At 49.5% G+C, this 18,714-nt stretch overlaps 6 protein-coding genes across 6 annotated transcripts; 4 read left to right on the top strand and 2 right to left on the bottom strand.

The window, feature by feature from the left end:
- Nucleotides 1-18: 18 nt before the first annotated feature.
- gtmA (gliotoxin thiomethyltransferase) lies at nt 19-1,086 on the top strand (the record flags this gene model as incomplete). Its single annotated transcript, XM_058509119.1, has 4 exons — nt 19-412; nt 473-511; nt 567-623; nt 695-1,086. 4 exons carry the CDS (start codon nt 19-21, stop codon nt 1,084-1,086), a joined length of 882 nt encoding a protein of 293 aa, XP_058378098.1.
- Nucleotides 1,087-1,363: 277 nt separating this feature from the next.
- N7446_000351 (NOT2/NOT3/NOT5 family protein) lies at nt 1,364-3,249 on the bottom strand (the record flags this gene model as incomplete). The annotated part of the gene is made up of 7 exons (XM_058509118.1): nt 1,364-1,459; nt 1,526-1,880; nt 1,933-2,198; nt 2,252-2,313; nt 2,454-2,854; nt 2,952-3,036; nt 3,105-3,249. 7 exons carry the CDS (start codon nt 3,247-3,249, stop codon nt 1,364-1,366), a joined length of 1,410 nt encoding a protein of 469 aa, XP_058378097.1.
- A 790-nt stretch (nt 3,250-4,039) lies between these two features.
- On the top strand, nt 4,040-5,073 carry mrpl4 (mitochondrial 54S ribosomal protein uL29m). Its single transcript, XM_058509117.1, has 3 exons — nt 4,040-4,420; nt 4,478-4,644; nt 4,800-5,073. Exons 1-3 carry the CDS (start codon nt 4,054-4,056, stop codon nt 5,001-5,003), a joined length of 738 nt encoding a protein of 245 aa, XP_058378096.1. The 5' UTR covers nt 4,040-4,053; the 3' UTR covers nt 5,004-5,073.
- Nucleotides 5,074-5,290: 217 nt separating this feature from the next.
- On the top strand, nt 5,291-7,071 carry N7446_000349 (secretory pathway gdp dissociation inhibitor; the record flags this gene model as incomplete). Its single annotated transcript, XM_058509116.1, has 8 exons — nt 5,291-5,336; nt 5,402-5,426; nt 5,483-5,542; nt 5,599-5,626; nt 5,676-6,021; nt 6,076-6,627; nt 6,675-6,932; nt 6,983-7,071. 8 exons carry the CDS (start codon nt 5,291-5,293, stop codon nt 7,069-7,071), a joined length of 1,404 nt encoding a protein of 467 aa, XP_058378095.1.
- Nucleotides 7,072-7,309: 238 nt separating this feature from the next.
- N7446_000348 (PaaI family thioesterase) lies at nt 7,310-7,953 on the bottom strand (the record flags this gene model as incomplete). The annotated part of the gene is made up of 2 exons (XM_058509115.1): nt 7,310-7,723; nt 7,855-7,953. The coding sequence occupies 2 exons, from the start codon at nt 7,951-7,953 to the stop codon at nt 7,310-7,312; spliced, it is 513 nt and encodes a 170-aa protein (XP_058378094.1).
- Nucleotides 7,954-8,716: 763 nt separating this feature from the next.
- On the top strand, nt 8,717-10,906 carry N7446_000347 (origin recognition complex subunit 4; the record flags this gene model as incomplete). The annotated part of the gene is made up of 1 exon (XM_058509114.1): nt 8,717-10,906. The coding sequence occupies one exon, from the start codon at nt 8,717-8,719 to the stop codon at nt 10,904-10,906; it is 2,190 nt and encodes a 729-aa protein (XP_058378093.1).
- Nucleotides 10,907-18,714: the final 7,808 nt, after the last annotated feature.

Here is an 18,714-nt window from a genome sequence, read left to right as displayed (position 1 = left end):
CAATACTGCCGACTCATCATGCCTCCCAAGGTTGACACGGAAACCCTCTTCAAAAGTGAAGCTTTTGCCGCCCAGTACAAATTCGCTGAGACCTTCACCGGCCCATTCGGTCAGTCACTGATTGGGCAGACCAAGCTGGTCGAAGTCGCGAAGGCTAGACCAGACCAGCCTCTCTTTGTTCTTGACAATGCCTGTGGCACGGGCATCATCTCCAGCCTTCTGAACGGAAAGCTGGATAGTTCTATAAAAAAGAACTGGAAGTTGACTTGTGGAGACATCTCAACACGGCTACTTGAATACACTGGACGTCGTATGAAAGAAGAAGACTGGCAGAATGCAGAGACTAAATTCGTGAATGCGCAAGAGACTGGACTTCCAAGTGATTACTTCACTCATGTCTTTTCTGCTTTTGGTGAGTTCTTATTGTGAGTCCTCTATACTCAACAGTAGCTGACCATGGTCCTGTCGGTAGTCCTGATGGCAATTCCCAACCCCTTTAAGGCCCTCGATGGTAAGTGCTTTCTCAACCCGATTTTGAAGGCTTAATAGTAACGGCGTATTACTAGAAACCGTTCGAATCTTGCGACCCGGAGGAACGATTGCCTTTTCAACTTGGATAGAGCGTGAGTCTTGAACAATACAACCCCTTCTCCCTTATCCCTCCAAATAGGATCTAACTAACAACAAAAATCAGCCGGCTGGTTTCCTATTGCACGTAAAGCAATTGCAACTATACCTGGAAATCTGCCTTTCCCCACGACACAGGAATTCCTGTCAACTACAGGTGATGGAGAATGGAGCTCAGTCCCTTGGATCGAATCCCAACTCAAAGAACGTGGACTTGAGGACATCAATGTTCACTCAGAATCGAGGAACATCTCCGTGCCGTCATCTCGCTTTACGGACATCACCATGATGATGTTGGTTGTGATTATCAAATCCTTCTGGACGGACAAGCAACGCAAGGAAAATGAAGATAAAGTTCGTCCGGCAATGGAGAAGTATGTGGTAGACACCTACGGGGAGAATGGAGATATTGAGACGAAGTGGGTGGCTATTATCTCCACTGCACGCAAGCCTCAGTAAACAGACGATTTGCGGTTCAATGTATACTTTACAGATGGAAGGTCTACAACATGGATTATAGATTGGCAAGGTCATCAAGGCCATTGATTTTCACATGATCGTATTCTGGTTTCCCACATAGCCCATTTAGTCCCCGACAAATCAACGCGCCCTGTTCCCGAACGACAATGTACCATCGGCCGCCCCACTGAGCAATATTACAGAGAACCAGTAAACCAAACGCCAGTGCTGATTGATTGAATTCTGTGCGCCGCACCTTGCTCCTATCAACTTCAATTCATGAGGCGTGATGCGTTGCGCCAACTGGGCGAGTGACACCTCGGTTGGGGTCCAACCGGTTGTCCAAGTCTTCATATCGCAGAATGAACTCACGCTGTAATTTCGGAAATGATTAGCTTGACAGTTCTCAAGTCTCAGGAAAGAGATACGGTATACTTACTCGGATCTTCTTCCAACTGGCAGGATCCCAGAGAAGATAAACTCCACGCTCGCTCACTCCACGCTCCACATCGACGGGACCAGGATATGTCTCGTCGCGGGTCAGCCAGCACCTTTCGAGCTTGTGGTACCGCCATTTGCGGCCCATCAGCTCCTCGGCTACCAGCTCCTGCATGATATCCCGAGGCATGCTGTAGAAGATGTAGAAAAGGGTCTCATCGCTGAAGCCAGGGATGCGAGATTGAAGCGGTTGAATATTGGCGACGTTGTAGCAAGCCGGCAGAGAGAAATCTTGTTCCAGAGGGACTGCTGACATCGATGACACGAACGGGGTAGCGAACGAAGTGTGCAAAGGCCTAAGACTGTCAAAAAAATATGCATAGTGAAGGGGAAAAAGGCAATGCATACTCAGCTTGGTTTAAATCCAACCCTAATGTCATCAGATCTTGACCAACAGCGAGACTAGCGACATCAGGACTCTCGCTGTGGATCATGCGCAGCAAGCCAGCCAATCCAAACCTATCAAGTTCACTCATCTGTGCAAGTGGTGGCTGTTCGGTGCTCTGTGGTGCATTTGAAACTTCTTGACCATCTGCATCCTCTGTCTGCCTTGATTGTAATGCTTGTGGGTCACTGAAGTTCCGTTGCCCCGACATCACGTTGTTGTTCATGTCCTGCTAGAAAATTAGTATTTCTGCGAAGCAAAAATTGACCGGGAAAGTCGTACTTCTTTCTCTTGCCCTAGAATACCATTAGGTACTTGGCTAGGTGACCGGGAAGCCCCTAGACCTAGAAACAGTATCAGTAAGTCCATCCATTGCTGCAAGTGAGATACTCGAGGAAGCGCCTGCCAGCCTGAAACAGTACAAAAACCCCACGGAATTGCAACTATGCATGACTGGGACCATTGGGTTTTGAGAGTAACATACCAGCGCCATAGTTCCCGAAACCCGCACCCTGCATCAAAGACCCAGTCCGGCCGAGAGGAAGCTCAGCAGCAGCGTTCCGACCCAAGGGAGGAAATTCTTCAATATTGCCCGTCTGAGGCTGGCCACCGGCACCTAGTTGGCTACTGATGCCCTGCCCACCGTTTCTGAAGTCATCCAGCCGATTGGCGAATTGTGAACCTGAAGGGAACATATCGTCGTGAGGGGGTTGTGACTGCTGAGGTGTAGGAAGTCCCTGAGTCTGGGAGGTACGAGAAGGAGGTTGCGATGTCGGAGGATGCTGTTGTCTTTGGACAGGTGTTTGTTGAGCAGCGCGTTGACTTGCGTTGGCCCACATCAGCTGGCCGGGGTCTGCGACTGCGACTGAGATTGCTGTGGTGTTCCTGATAGTGAAGGAAACTCCCTAAAGCCAACGACCTTGTTAGTTTCCCATTCAGAGACCGGATGACACCACCACAGGCCTCGCCTAACATCACTTACGAAAGATCTAGCGGTGCCGCTGACTGGGACCCCCTAGACTTTGTGCGAAGCTCCCCATGGTTCCCATTGTACGCTGCTGGTTGCCCTGTAGGCTCGATGTTCCGCTAACGGGTAGATTGAAGCTCCAGTTCGCTGCGCCGCCTAATCACTCACACATTAGCATTTCCTCGGGCAAGAATATGAGTGTCCAGAAAATATAGTCAGAGGCAGGCGCACCAAGTTTTCCGTTTGGCAACTGCGCAGAAGCTAATGATGCATTTCGAGCCTGTGTTTGCTGTTGCGAGGGGAATCCGGGCATGCCTCTTAGCGGCTGCGGGCTTGGTCCTGACACAAGCGTGGCAAGTCAGCACGATCTTCAATCGCTTCGCGTCAAGGCACGCTTGCTTGGGTCAACACCGTAGGAATGTGTCGGCGTGTCCCTGCAGCAATGTCTCGGTCGCAAATGAAGGCACCGTCCGCGAGGCTTGCCATTGGAGTACGAAACTCCTTGTTGTTCAGGTCGCCTGCACGCTTTGACTAGCAAGCACATCCAAGCCCATCGTAGAGGTATATTCCACGAATAAATGCATTCCGCGGAGGTACAAGATAAGGCATGACAAGGGTTTCAAGGGCATTGAAGGAAAATGACGAACCTGGCCTATTCATAGTTGATGCTCCAACGAGAAGCTAGTTGACGAGACCTTAAAGATCTCTTGGAAATAATCACAGAGGACGATTGGTCGAGTAAAACGCCGGGGTAGAATCTGTGGAGGGGGAACAATCCACAAAGGGCCTCTTGGTCACGCTTGATGCGGCGCTGCTCCGCTGGAGGTCGAGTCGATTGGGCAGTTAAACGCGCGGATACTGGGGAATGTCCAGGTCAAATCTCAAACAACCGCGCACGGTATATTTCGAGATAGACGGTCTCTTAGCTCGTCTAAAAAACGTTGTATGAACTGAAGAAAAGAAATTCAAAGAGATTCGATGGCTTTCAAGTGAGTTAGTCACATCCGTGGGGGGAAGAGTGTGATATTGCCGCGGTGCACGTGACTGGCTTTGCCGCCCCGAAAAAGGCCATCAGCAACAGTCTCCGATCTCGACTGTCCGGACAGCCATCACAATCATGCATTCGCAGGTCCCACGAATCGCCCGCCGCCTAGGAGGGATGGCTCGGGCTGAATTACCTCCTCCATACCTTGCCCCGTCGCTCCATCTCCCCGTCACCCTGTCGCCTGTTCAGTCCTCAAGCTTTTCTTCAACAGCCTCCGTTGCCGCCAATCGTCGACGCGACAAGAGCAAGCACCGCGGTGTATCAGCTATCCACCGAACCGGTCCCCGAACTCCATTCGCCGTCTCAAGATGGGAGTTACCAAAGCCTGTGTCGCCGGAGGATATGGTTGCACGGGAGCAAACACCCAACCACGGACTCTGGGGCTTCTTTCCTCCCAACCGCGAGGCATTGAGCACTCCGGAATATGATCATTCTTTTGGTTAGTAGCTCAATTTGAATTGGAATCTATCGACGGTGCTGATTATTGGAAATACAGGTCGTCCTTGGTCTATTCAAGAGCTTCGCGAAAGAAGCTGGGAAGACCTCCATGGCCTGTGGCATGTATGTGTCCGGGAGCGCAACCGTATTATGACCTCAGACATGGAGCGAATCCGATTGAAGCCTGGTTATGGTGAATACGAATCCGGTCAACGAGACGCAGCGGTGAGTTTTGCGCTTGCTTTTACGATTACACATTCCCTGTTCGCTTGGAGAGCTGGAAACCATTGCCATACATCCTCATGTTTACACCTTCGATTGGCTATTTTCGACCAACATACATGGCTGTATGACCCTGACTGACAATTTGGTGTCCCTAGATTCTAAGCACCATGAAGAACATGAAACATGTCCTGCGTGAGCGTTGGTATGCGTACGAGGATGCCAAGCGCATGTTCGAGAGTGGATATCGTCCTGACAACTTCATCGAGAATACTCCCAAGGTTGAGCAGGTTGAGCAGGTTGAGCAAGTCGAACACCCTATGTCTGGAGAACAACCCAAGGTCCAGGCAAACAAAGAGTAGGAGTGTATATAGACTCCAGGACTTTAAATTTAGTGTAACATTAGCTGGAAATTAAATGCGTATGTCAATTATTGGAAATATCTTTATATAAATGAGATCATCTCCCCCTGAACCTCAGGGGCTGTCTAAATTGTCAATGATCCGTCTATTACCCTGGTGTGTCGGATGTCACTAGTGGCGGATCCGCCAAATAGTTCCCCTTTACCGCTTCGCTGCGCGGGGAGCTTAACTTTCTTCTCTTCTTCCTTCTCCTATATCCCTCTACCTGCTATTTCCTGTATTTCACCATGGATGAGATCGCCCCAGAGTACGATGTGGTGGTGCTCGGCACTGGTATGTTGCTACAAGTTGCTACTCTTGCTACCCCGCCATTCACCCGAACTGACAGTTTCCTTCAGGCCTCACCGAGTGTGTTTTGTCTGGGTAAGTAATCCAAGCTTGCTGGTTCGTTGAGCTTCACTCATTGTCCTGGATTACAGTGTTCTCAGTGTGAAGGGCAGCAAGGTTCTTCACATCGATCGCAATGACCACTATGGAGGGTAAGTGACCTCGGGAGGCATGGCTCACGGATCAAAACAGCTCACAATGGCCACAGCGAGGCAGCTTCCGTCAACATTGAGACGGTATGTGCACCGATTCATCCCCGGTAGATTCTGCTGACCTCTTCTGTAGCTGTTCAAGAAGTACGGCAACGTTCGCCCCGGCGAGGAGCCCTGGAAGAAATATGGAAGGGTCAACGACTGGAACATCGACTTGGTCCCGAAGCTGCTCATGTCAAACGGAGAGCTGACCAACATTTTGGTGTCCACCGACGTCACCCGGTACCTCGAGTTCAAGCAGATCGCTGGCAGCTATGTCCAGCAAGGCAAGGGCCCCAAGGCGACCGTGGCCAAGGTGCCCTCGGATGCCGGTGAAGCTTTGCGCTCGTCTCTGATGGGCATGTTCGAGAAGAGACGCGCCAAGAAGTTCCTTGAGTGGGTTGGTGACTTCAAGGAGGATGACTCTGCCAGTCACCAGGGTACGTACTGGGATCGATGTGGCGAGCTACGAGTAGGTGGCTAATTCGAAGTAGGACTGAACATCCACGCGTGCACCATGAAGGAGGTCTACGATAAGTTCAGTCTCGAGGATAACACCCGCGATTTCATCGGTCACTCCATGGCTTTGTACCCATCGGATGAATATATCAACCAGCCTGGCGCTGCTGTCGAGACCATTAACCGTATCCGCCTGTACGTCAATTCCATGGCGCGTTACGGTAAATCACCATACATCTACCCTCTTTACGGCCTAGGCGAGCTGCCCCAGGGCTTCGCCCGCCTGTCTGCCATTTACGGTGGTACCTACATGCTGAACACCGACATCGATGAGGTGCTTTACGAGAACGGCAAGGTCTCCGGTATCAAGGCGACCATGAAGGACCGTGATGACCAGTCTGAGGCCATGAAGTTCGAAACCAAGACCAAGAAGATTATCGCCGATCCTTCCTACTTCCCCAACAAGTCCAAGGTTACCGGATACCTCCTCAAGGCTATTTGCATCCTGAACCACCCCATTGATAAGACCGACGGCAGCGACTCGTTGCAGCTGATCATTCCTCAGTCTCAGGTTGGACGCAAGCACGGTGAGTGAAATGATATGTTCCCGTATGAGCTCAGCTAATGACTCTAGATATCTACATTGCCATGGTCTCGTCCGCACACAACGTCTGCCCCAAGGGCTACTACATTGCCATCGTCTCTACCATCGCCGAGAACGATGCCAACCACCACATCGAGCTCGAGCCCGGCTTTGACCGCCTCGGCAAGATTGAAGAGACATTCATGGGTCCCCCCATTCCTCTCTACGAGCCTATCGAAAGCGGCGAGGAGTCCAACATTTTCATTTCCAAGTCTTATGATTCCACGTCACACTTCGAGACTACAACTGGTAAGCATATCACTTGAGATCCCATTGATCATTTGCTAACACCCCCCAAGATGATGTTCGCGATATGTACCGCCGTGCCACTGGCGAGGAGCTTAAGGTCGAAGGTCTCCGAGAGGATCAGCAACTGGCTGCCGAGTAAGGGGACATACTCGCCTTCAGATAAATCTAGGATTTAGATTGACTATATTTCTCTTGGACATGTGCGATGGTCTCCTTTGTTATCCGCTCTTTCAGCACCTATCAAATCAAATTAAGAATTACAAGCGCATCACTACCTCCTAGCTTCCCATGCTTTGACAAAGCTTCTATGCAGGATCTATACAAATTGATATCCAACACATCTAATACAACTACCCCATATGTATGACCCAACCAACTCAAATCCTCTGCGTCACCTCAGGGTCAGTATTCGCCTTCTCATGCTCCCCAACAACACAAATATCCCCGTTCTCAGCCCTCTGAATCTCAGCCCTAAGCAGCGCCAACCTCTTCCCAACATGGATAACCTCACAAACAAGCCGAACCTCCGACCCCGTCGGCACGGGCCGCAAATAAGTGACCTTCAGATTCCGACTCACGCCCCCATAAGCAAACTTCCCAGGCTCAGACACGCCTAGCAGGATAGTCGTCGACAAGACATCGATCAGAGTCGCCGCGCACCCGCCGTGCAGGTTCCCCATCATATTGCTGAGCGCGGGCGTGATGGTGAATAGGAATGAGACTCTGGCTGGGGGGCCGCGGCTTGCTGATTCGAAGCGGAGGTCGCAGTTGCGGGCGTCGACGTCCCAGTGCTGTGAGTTGTTGTTAGCAGTTATATAGATTGGTTCGGATTGATATGTGATGGGATAGTGTGTGGTTCATATGTAACTGTATGTTATGTGCTGGTGTAGCTGTAGACTGTAGGTGGAGCTGCTGCGCATACCTCTTCATTGCCGTGGCCCATTCGGCCTGTATACTGGAAGACGAGCTCCTCGAACTCGTCCAGTTTCCGCGATGGGGCGGCTATTGCGTGGTCTGACATGATGTGTATAGTGATTAAGAAAGAGCAAATGGGTTATCTGGGTATCAAGTAAGAAGGGAGAAATGTTGGAGTACCCCACAGGCGCAGCTCGGATGGGTTGGACCTCGGTTGCGGTGATGCCGACCACAAACTCCGTGCTGTAGAGTATAAACATGCTTATCTTTTGAGTCGAGCTCAGTAATTCGATATTAGTTTCATCTTTTGTTCGTTTCTTCGTTTGGTAGTCACTGCCCACATTGGCATGCTGCCTAGCTTGTAGCAATAAAACGACAGCAGTATGTAGACATGCAATTCTCATTACCCTCAGGATAGTTTTTGCATTGGATTTTAGAGACACGACTGCAGATATTAGCCCTATACACGACATCGTAACTTATAAAGACACAGGGAGAGCTCCTTGCGGCACCTGACTGCGCGTCACGCGTCTCGGCCTGAGGCGAGAAATTCGGCCGCAATTATTGTCCAACCTTCATCTAACCCAATATTTCCACTGAACTAGGGAAGACTGCGCTTGCTGGCACTCACTTATCAATGTGCCACTGGTTCCCCGCCAATTGCAAATTGTAAGTCAATGCGCTCGGGGTGAGCTCCTTATTCACTGGTCGCAGGTAGACGGCAGACAGTGTTGATTCAATTTCTGACGTCAATTGATACAGCAATCGCAAACAGAACACCGGCGTGATTACCTCGCAATAAAGTCCTTCGGTCCTCCTGCCCTTCTATTGCTCGTCGAATAGCCAGGCGACGTCCCAAGTCTGCAGCCATGAAGGACCCCCGTGCGTCGAAGCGGAGAAGAGTCTCCCAGGATGAGGATGGAGATATTGAGATGGGAACAGAAGACGAAGATATCTTCGCCGTCCCATCATCTCCAGATAATGACAGAGCATCTCCCACGCCTAAAAAAGCATCCCGGCGTCGATCTACCAATGGCGAGAACCAGGAGATGGAGACACCCCCACGAGCTGGAACACGGACAAGCGGACGACAGCGCAAAACACCAAAGAGATTTGAAGAAGAAGCCACTACACCCTCTTCGAGGCGCAAGCCAGCAGCTACACCGAGGAGTGGGCGTCCGGCCCGAAGCGCGCAAAAGCCGAAACAATCTCCTGTGGTAGACGACGACGAGGAGGACGAGGTTGAAGACGAAGACGATGATTTCAAGGATGAAGATGAGGATGAAGATGACGCTGAGATGGAAGTCGACGAGCCATCTCCGGAATTCGCTCCACGCTCTGTTACAAGAACCAGATCGAGGAGAAGCACTGCGAGACCCAGATACAACAAAAAGTTATCCGATGAGCCGAAAGAAAAATCACCATCGCCGGAGTACCAGGACGGTCTGGATGATCTTGTGGCGATGCAACTTCAACAAGACCTTCACGAGAACCAACCGGGATCGCAGGATGCTGTTGAGGTTTCTGAGCCTCTGCCGGAATATGCGGAGAAATTCCAAGCTCTCTGTCAGGCCGGTCTCAGGGACGAAGTGCGCCTTCTTTCGACCATTCTGCTTGAGAAGCTGTCTGGGAAGCGGCAGGTTCCTCTACGAGGACTAGAGCCTGAATACCAGAAGGTTCATCAACTAGTTGAGTCGACTGTCTCAGTGGGCGAGGGTAACTCGATGCTTCTTCTTGGATCTAGAGGATGCGGCAAGACAGCGATTGTGGAATCGATCATCTCATCTCTCGCTAAGGAGCACAGAAACGATTTCCACGTTGTCCGTCTCAATGGCTTCTTGCACACAGATGACCGTCTGGCTCTACGAGAGATGTGGCGCCAGCTCGGTCGTGAGACTCACACCGAGGACGATGCGGCCAAGGTCAGCTCTTATGCGGATACGATGGCGACACTGTTGGCTATGCTATCGCACCCAGAAGAACTGTTCGGGGCTTCAGGGGGCGGAGGGGCAACTGCTGCGAAGTCGATCGTGATCCTGTTAGATGAGTTCGACCTATTCGTCACCCACCCGCGACAGACTCTGCTCTACAACCTGTTCGATATTGCCCAGGCGCGTAAAGCACCAATTGCAGTAATTGGGCTTACGACAAAGGTCGACGTAACTGAGATGCTCGAGAAACGTGTCAAGAGTCGTTTCAGTCATCGATATGTCTATGTCCCGCTCCCTCGATCCTTCGAGATCTTCTCAGATGCTTGTCTGGGAAGTCTGGATCTTAATGATTGTGAAATAGCGGATATCGCAGATGAACTTGGAACTGAACGTTCTCTGGTAGAGTCAGACAAATGGAAGACGTTACTCGAGGGGTGGAAAGAATATCTGAAGGTAAGATCTACATACTCCGACAACAAGCAACTCACTTACATATACTCTCGAAATAAAGCACTTGTGGAACGAAAAAGATCTCCAATTCCACCTCAAGCGAATCTACAACCAAACCAAATCCACCAAGGAGTTCTTCACCAGTGCCTTCCTCCCTATCAGCGACCTCCTCCAGAGCGTCTCAGCCGCAGACGCACACACTACCCCCAAGTCCCAACTCCCAAAGCCTTCGCTTCCCAAACCCTCTCATGCCCCGACCCAGCGCCTCTCCCCTTCTCCACATCCATCACATCATCCAGTCCCTCCTCACTGCCCCTGGCTCTATTGGTAGCCGCCACCCGCCTGGCAGCCCTATTCGACCCCGGAAACGACGGGTCCCAGAGCATGTCACCACTTGCCCTGTCCTTCCCAGCCGCGTACGCAGAATACGTCCGGCTGTTGACATCCGCGAAGACGAATGCGTCTGTGGGTGGAGCTGCCGCTACGCCTGGCCGTGTCTGGGGCAGAGATGTGGCGAGGGAATCTTGGGAGAAGTTGCTTAGTTGGGGTCTTGTTACTCCCGTTGGTAGTGGGAATGGCACTGCTGATGGGCAGATGTTCCGTGTGGAAATTAGCTTCGAGGAGGTTATTGAGATGGCAGGGTCTGGGGGTGCTTTGGGACAGTGGTGGCGCGAATAGACTTGTCAGCTTTGTGTACTTCTTTGGTTTTGGTTTGGGTATTCATATATTGCGAGTGGGATGCATTTCTTGCGGGTGTATATCATTTGAATTCCCGGTTACATGGCTTGCAATGGAAGGAATCTCTTTCTCTATACGAGGTGCTTTCCAATTGAGTGCCAGTCATCATCTACGAAATCTCAGCCAGAACGATCCTGATATCTTCTGGCCGGTTTTATCTCCTTACACAAAACAGAGCATAAACCAATCCAAGTATCCAAACAGTCTACCTAACTCGAAATCCAAAGGTCCCAACCTACCAACCCTCCAAATCCTAAAAGTAAACAATGATTTATACAAAATTGCATTCCCAGTCCCGATCCATTCTCACCCAAATATCCCCCGAATCAACCACTGACATCCGGCATCAGATATATCACAAACCCCCGGCCGACAACAACCAACCTAACCCGATCCCATCCCTCAATCGCCAATCCTCAATTCCACAAAGAAGACGCACCTGCACCGCACTATAAAACAATATATGTATATACCGAAATGAAAATAAACACAGTCATGTAACGCTAGCATACAGTACCCTAACATCCTCCCAAAACTGCCGATCGCCCCTCCAGCCCCATGTCTGCTTGACGGCATCACATCATAGATGGGATCTGTCACTTCCTTCTCCCTTGCCATGCATGCTCCCGTGCGTGAAGGTGGGGGGTTAGAGGTGTGGATGGTGCGGAGGGCTGCAGCCTAGGGATTGTGAGGGATTTGTCATTTTGCAGGAGTGGCTTGGGGGCTACTGGCTTTGTGCATTATTTTATACAGTATCATTATACTATTGACCAGGATTGTTGTGGTTTAGGTTTGTGGAGTTATTAGTGCTGCAGTATACATTCCCCAGTGTATGTATCTCATCTACGGAGGACTGTAGGATGGATTTCCAATTTGGCTAGGAGGTATAACATATATAGTATACTCGGAGAGGCGAGACGTAACAAGACCAAGCTGCTGTACTCTGTGGAATATTGCTTAATCCGAATCGTACAACAAGTGGCAAAGCTAGTGGAGTTTCGAATCTCGCTGCCTTGGCTTGGGGTGTTTGGTGTGATCTACATTCAGCATGCAGCACTGTAACCGAAGAAAGTATATCGATGTAATCTAGCAACTCGCAGGTAGCGAGGTGCAAATTTCATGTAGCAAGGAGTGATAAGTTAGCAGTGGCAAGCCAACGTACCATACTTTATTAATAATATACGCAGTGATGATGTCTATACTTTGATTAAAGAGTCGTTAGGTCTGTCGATCAGTTGCTAGGGAGGCAAGGTTGATTGGTCCACCAAACATGCGGCATATGTCGACCTGAAGTACATGTGGGCGCATGTGGCTCGCCATGTGTCAAAAGTGACATGTCTAATTCTCCTACTTTTGCCCGGAAATAGAATAGTTTACCTTGGGGGCGGGGATTGTGTGGCAACTTTGTGCATTTGAGCATTTTACCCTGTATGCAGAGCGAAGATGCTGGGGTATCATGCGGAAGCTGCAGGATCTTAATTTCATGTGGCTATGCTTTATTCTTGATTGTTTGTTTTTTACTTTTGTCCTCCTTCCTCGTTTTTCTTTTTTTTTTTTTTTTTTAAACCTTTTCTTTTTGTGTTTTTGTTTTGATGAGGTCCTTGCATCAATGCAAGGTAGGGGGTTGTATATATGTATGACGCCGACAGGATATTTCTCTGCTCTACTGCCCACGAAGATCAAGAAGACTGCCGAAGTCAAGCCAGACCTATGACCACAAGTACATAGCTGCGTAATAGCAGACTCCGCAATCCTGCAACACTCCCACGGCCTCAACATGCAATCCAAATGCAGCATGCACGCACCCACTCCCCCGACCTTCCCTATCTAGTCCTAGTCCAAAGCCCACAGGAGCCATTATGAATCTATCCAGCCCAAGCATTTAATTCTGCAGGCCGCAGATCGATACCCTCGCTTCCGCCCACATGTACATCTATGAGAGTATAAAGCATGGAAGCACGGAGTACAGTACTAGCGAGGCCAAGGGGTCCCACTAACTTAAACTACCTAGACCGGACGCATTACATAGACATGTGCGTGTGCCTATGTGCAATATTCCGATCGAGTGCATCTTACCCTGTAACCATGTAACAGGCCGGCCTATTGCAACTTCTCACTTCGACTTCTCGGTCCAGGCCTTGCAACAGGGACCGGATGACTTTTCGACCGTGAGCACAGAGGGTCGAGACTTGCAGGCTTTGTTTCAGGGGCTAAATTCAGACCCGCCTGGCATGGCGTAAGAGAATAAATAGAATAGAAGCGAGACAGAATGGACTGGATAAGGGGAGAGAGAGGGCTTTGTGCAACGTGCTCAGTGTACGATTGCAGCGCTGTTGATCTTTCGAGTTTGGGATTTGGTGCGGGCCGTTGCGTTATGGGGCTCTAATCTATACGAAGTACAGTAGCTTCCCCTCTGTACAGTAGAGACATTGACGAGGGATGAAGATCATAGAGACTAAGGCTACAATGTGACATCATATTTACTGTGCAGGGGTTCATTTCGTAGGTTGCACGGAGTATGGGGCCACGAATGGAAAGGATAAGACGGCTTTGAGCTTTGCCGAAACGTGCGCAAAGTCGACCCCGCTCTAGGATGCAGGCCATGCACATGGATGCATTCAATCGGCCGTCAAGATCGCTTCTTTGGGCTTGGTTCATCCGTCTCTGCCCCGCCAAGCCAGGCTAACGGACATGAGTGCATGGGTGCCTTGAATTGCTCTTAGCCTTTCGATGTTTTTCTTCAGGTCCAGCCAGTGACGGTTGAAATCAAAGCCCAGAGTTGTGAGATACACATATAAATGGCTGACTGTAGGCCGTGTTGGTGTTGCGACGACTAGTACCGTATCAATCGGACAACTTCCGTCCTCCCCGCTGTCATGCAGTAGTATAGACGATGAAACATGACCGGTGTGTAAGTACAGAAATAGCCGATCTGCTTGTTGGCTTGTGAGTAGATATAGTCGTTTGATGTTTTTCAATCCCAAATAATAGCAGTGGAACCCATTGGTAATGACTTGAGTGTAGCCTTGTATAACCAACCCCTCCCCGACATCGGTGGAGCCTCGGTAGAAAGAGCGAGTTTCCCGGTCTAGTTGCGAGGTACATCTGGTTTCTGCAGTTTATACAACTGCTATCTCCGGGGATGGTCCCGTCTTCCCCGGGCGAAAAGGGTGTTGTGATGACCGTTGGATTTAAGATATAGATGATTAGTCGTAGAGACATCCAAGATCGCTGACTAGCATTCCACATCCCACATGCCCCCTAGGCACCTAGTTAAGGTCTTAATAATAACCGAGACACCTACTGGTCAACACACTATAAACAGAGAGCTACAGAAGGTTGACCGCTCTTTCTGGAAGCCAAAGATCCACCGTCTAAATTGCAATGTAAGTCAGAGCGGAGTTGATGGAGTTGATGGAGTTGACCACAATATTCGGGTAGCAGCCGAAGATCATTCTTTTTTTTTTCCGAAATTTGCTGATCTTCCACGTGGACTTGGATCCTTTGTCCTGGCTCTGCCGTGTCTAAACGATGTGGAGATGATATTCCGGTGTTTTGTGTTTCGCACGCGACCTCTTACACTATATTACCCGTTACCACTGGAAGACTGAAATAGTGGCAGGGCTGATATCGTCAAGATTTCTACATTGCGCAATGCAAATCACCCAAAAATGAACTAATGAACCTGATAACCACGGTCTGCTCATCCCATAGTGCGGATATAGTTCCGCGCCAAGCCCTATATCCGGCCGGATGGATGGGTCCCTCAAATTCGGATCAGGAACATAAAAATCTTCCGTCTCTCCATAGTGATGATGTGCTCCATTAGGGAGTATTTCTCCCGAATTTCCCCCTTAATTAGGAGGATTCACCTCTTTCATCTGGCGAATCAGTCTGATCCATGGGTTATCCGAGACCGAGCTTCTTAGCGTCTTCTAGAAGGGTTCTGGAAGGCTTCTAGCGCGGAATACTTTGCCACGCCGGACTTCGCCGTCCCACGCCCAGCCATGGCCAGTTCGGTCGGGACTCACAAACTAATCAGCCACAAAGGGTAGCTTCGTTTCATTCTATAAAGAATGTCCATTCAAAGTCTATGACGTGACTCAACCGCTTTTAGCAAGTGGAGTATGTATATTGTCATCCATGGATGTAAGATACGGTATATAATACGGTATAGGGGGCATGCTGACATAACCCCAACATTTACAAAAGGAAGCATCCGTAGATCAAACACTAGATCAAATAATGTGTACACCTACATGCAAGCCCCAGCCTCGTAAGCGGGATGTCCGAAACCAACAATCTGACAGCTCTCTATCTCACACAAATATAAGGGATGTGCAATGACACCAGTTTCATAAATTCTGCGGCTGCGGCGACAAGCAATCAATTCAATCTATATTTTAATCCAAATTTAGTCCAATCCAATCCATTGAATACACTAATACAAAGATGTATATTACACTATGAGGCTCTGCCCTGTGCACATCCTGCTACGTGCACCCCCAGGTCCCACTAGTCCAATCACTAGTCCCTCGCTGGGAAAGTTACTTTCCATCAGGCACCCCCTAGGAGCGGAATCCCTGCAAGGCAGCTCAAGCTCGGGGCTCCAAGCTAGAGCTAGAGCTGGAGCTGGGGCTGGAGCTGGAAGCTCTAGACTCGCGGTGCGGCTGAGGTTGGTAGCTGCGTAAGCCACATAGGCTATATGTGGAAGATGAAAGGGGTATCGAGAGGACTGCACCCTGCCTTGCTATTGTTCAGCCTACTGTGTACGCTATAAACTATGTTTCTCGGTCTATTTGTCGATAGGAGGTGGGCTTAGTGCGTGTTGATCCGGAAACTAGGCTTGGGAGTCTCGATGGTTGATTTGCGGCATTCCACGTGGCTGGCTTTTTTTTTCACTTAGCCTACAGTATGGAACGAGTCGCATGTACATGTACTCGTTACTGTAGACATACCCTCCCCACATTCATTCATAGCTATCCCCGGCGGCCAATCCCGGCAGCTTGGGTCTGTCTCTGCAACGGGTGTTTAGTATACGCTCTAAATATATCTAGCTTATCTCTACACAGCACAATGATAATGTTAATTGCCAATCCAACAGTAAGAACAAGAATACAGAAATAGGAACAACAATTGTTCAACCAAGGTCCAGGTTGCCTAGTGACCATCTTATCAAGGGGTTAACTCCGATCCCCAACCCATCTAGACCACCCTCTCTTCCCAGCCACCTAGCCGAAATTCAAATTCAAACCCTTCAATCCGAAATAAGCCCAGGCTACATGTACATGTGCAGTATCCACGAGATAGCCATGAGACATGCCATTTAGAGTTTTGGCGATCAGTCCGAGCCCACGCAGCATCAGGGCATAGTTTGAAACCCAATCCTTCAAGCCACATTCCTCTAGACAGGCGGAGGCGGAGGCAAGGGCAAGGGCAAGGACGAGGGTTGCTTTTCGGATGTTGGTTCCATGGATTCCGTATCCACTACTACATGCATCAGCATGTGTGTATGTACATGTATATATACATGTGGGTAGCAACCTGCGCCAAATCAAGTTTATATAAATAAGCGATAGGCAAGGAGGGCATGACTGTGGGAGCCTGGAACATGTAGTAGGACCAGTACCAGGGTGTACATATACATCACTTTTGCATGTACGCTGATCGACACTCCTCCCCAGGATCTCGAGTCTACAAACATAACCGAGTATCCACCACAATGTTTTGGCTATTGATGACTACACATGTAGGGATCGCATGTCCAATTTGACTTTAATGACTCGCAAGGTTTAAGTTCGGTGTGCAAGGGAAACCCGGAATAACCCCCAAATATGCACATGGAGTAACAGTGACATTTCACATGGTTCCTGACCCCTGGATTTACAACTTGCAGAAATGGCAGAAATAACTGTGTCCTCAGGAATCCTTTGTCGCGTGGCGATCAGGGATGTTGGAATGTACAGGTGTACACTCACTACTGTGTCGACGTATATTAAATTAGGTATAAGAGATACAATACAATACAAATGATTTATTACAATACCATACATATCTATCTCCGGTATACCGTGTTATTCTCCGTACTTTGTACGAGATGGAGGATCAACACGCAAATCAAATGAGGGTTTCCCATACCGTTGAGCGTCTGACCGCAAGTTTAGACTCTAACAGGAAAACCTCCGTGAGCCAATCTTTTAGCGGGCCTCAAAATTGGAGCGGAAATCCACAATCGACACGACTTGGGCGGAATCAAGCGACAGGGATTGAATCCACTATCGGCGCTAGTGTCTCGATGATTCATTGATAACTACATGTACACGGGTAATATTTCTTGTATTGTATTATGTATTGTTAGACCGGACTATGCCAAAGAAAGTATGGCCTACTTCCTCTTAACTTTCTTTCCTTTCCTCTTCGGCCAAGTAGAGTCTGGATATACTGTACAGGTATATAAGAGAAGGTTTGGTCTAGCGGTTCGGCTTTACTCGGCCTTAGGGCTGAACCAAGAATCGCCTTTTGCCCGGAGTTTGGCGCCCCTTTTTTCTAATTTTTTTTTGGCCCCGATTTTTGCCACATGGGAAAAGCTTTGGATCTCCCCTGGACAAGGTTAAGCACAATCTCGTTTCGCTTGGATCCCCAAATCCACGTGGCGTGGCTTCGATCGCGAATCGTGAACCGTATTTATTCCATGTGTCATTACACCTAGTTACGTAGAATGATGTGATCAATCACGATCGATCTCTGGGCATTTTATGACAGGTCTATTTGGAATGTTCTCTATCTGCCGGTTATGGGGGTTGCGCGTCTCCAGGAATCATCGATCTGCGCTACGTACTATCAACTATCAACTATCACCGATCCCCTATCAAGCCCATTTTGATTTTGGCTTTGACTTTGGTGACAAATCCCGGACCGCTAATCCCTAATCGATAATCTCTAATCTCTAGTCACTGGCCCCCAGGCCGTGGATCCGAGGCAATGGTACTCTCAGACAGGGAACATACAGTAATCCGTATAAAATGCCGAGCGTTGCTCGATTCATATACTTCACCGTGGGGAGTGCCTAAGCGATTAGATAGCTGTAGAGAGTAGACCACTCTAGGAATAGCATCTCGGCACTTGGGGAGAGTTTCGCATTGACGTCTTTTGCTTCGCGTGACCTCTCCCAGGGACTGTGGTTGGTCGGGATTGGACTTGTTGAGCACTGCCTTCCGGAAGGAAGACGTGCTGACGTGTCTGACAGCTCCGGATAGTGTTCTGGGAGCTCAAATTGATGGCATAGTTCATGCAAGTGAGATCCTTGGGGCCGTCGTGCCGTGTGGACGGATACTTTTCCTAGGATGAGGCTCTCGCGATGACCGTTGAGACGGCTGCCGTTGGATCCGACCGGGTGATTGAGCCCCTGCATTTCTATCTATACATGTACGTGTAGGTTTGGCCCCCTCGTATTCTCAAGGCCGGGGTGACCAGGGTGACGGGTGACGGGTGATCAGACTGGGTGAAATGGACGATCATGATGTCGCTTCAATATAAGGCGTGTATATGTAAAGTGACAGGGCGCCAATTGTAACAGCAACCCCGTATTTCCCAGAGGTGAAACCAGGAACACGAAGCGCCGTTGCAAATCGCAGATTAGGGGGAAAGATATGCGAGGCTGCGCCTCCCTCTAGTCGCAAAGTAGTAAGAGGGGAACGCTCAGACGCTAAGCATCTCCACGTGTGCCCACGTGGGACATGGATGTAAAA

Source organism: Penicillium canescens (genome assembly GCF_028828765.1).
Source record: "Penicillium canescens strain IBT 15451 chromosome Unknown utg000001l_segment0_segment0, whole genome shotgun sequence".
Lineage (NCBI taxonomy): Eukaryota > Fungi > Ascomycota > Eurotiomycetes > Eurotiales > Aspergillaceae > Penicillium > Penicillium canescens.
The sequence above is the reverse complement of the archived record's forward strand: the minus strand, read 5'-3'. Positions and strand labels throughout refer to the sequence as shown.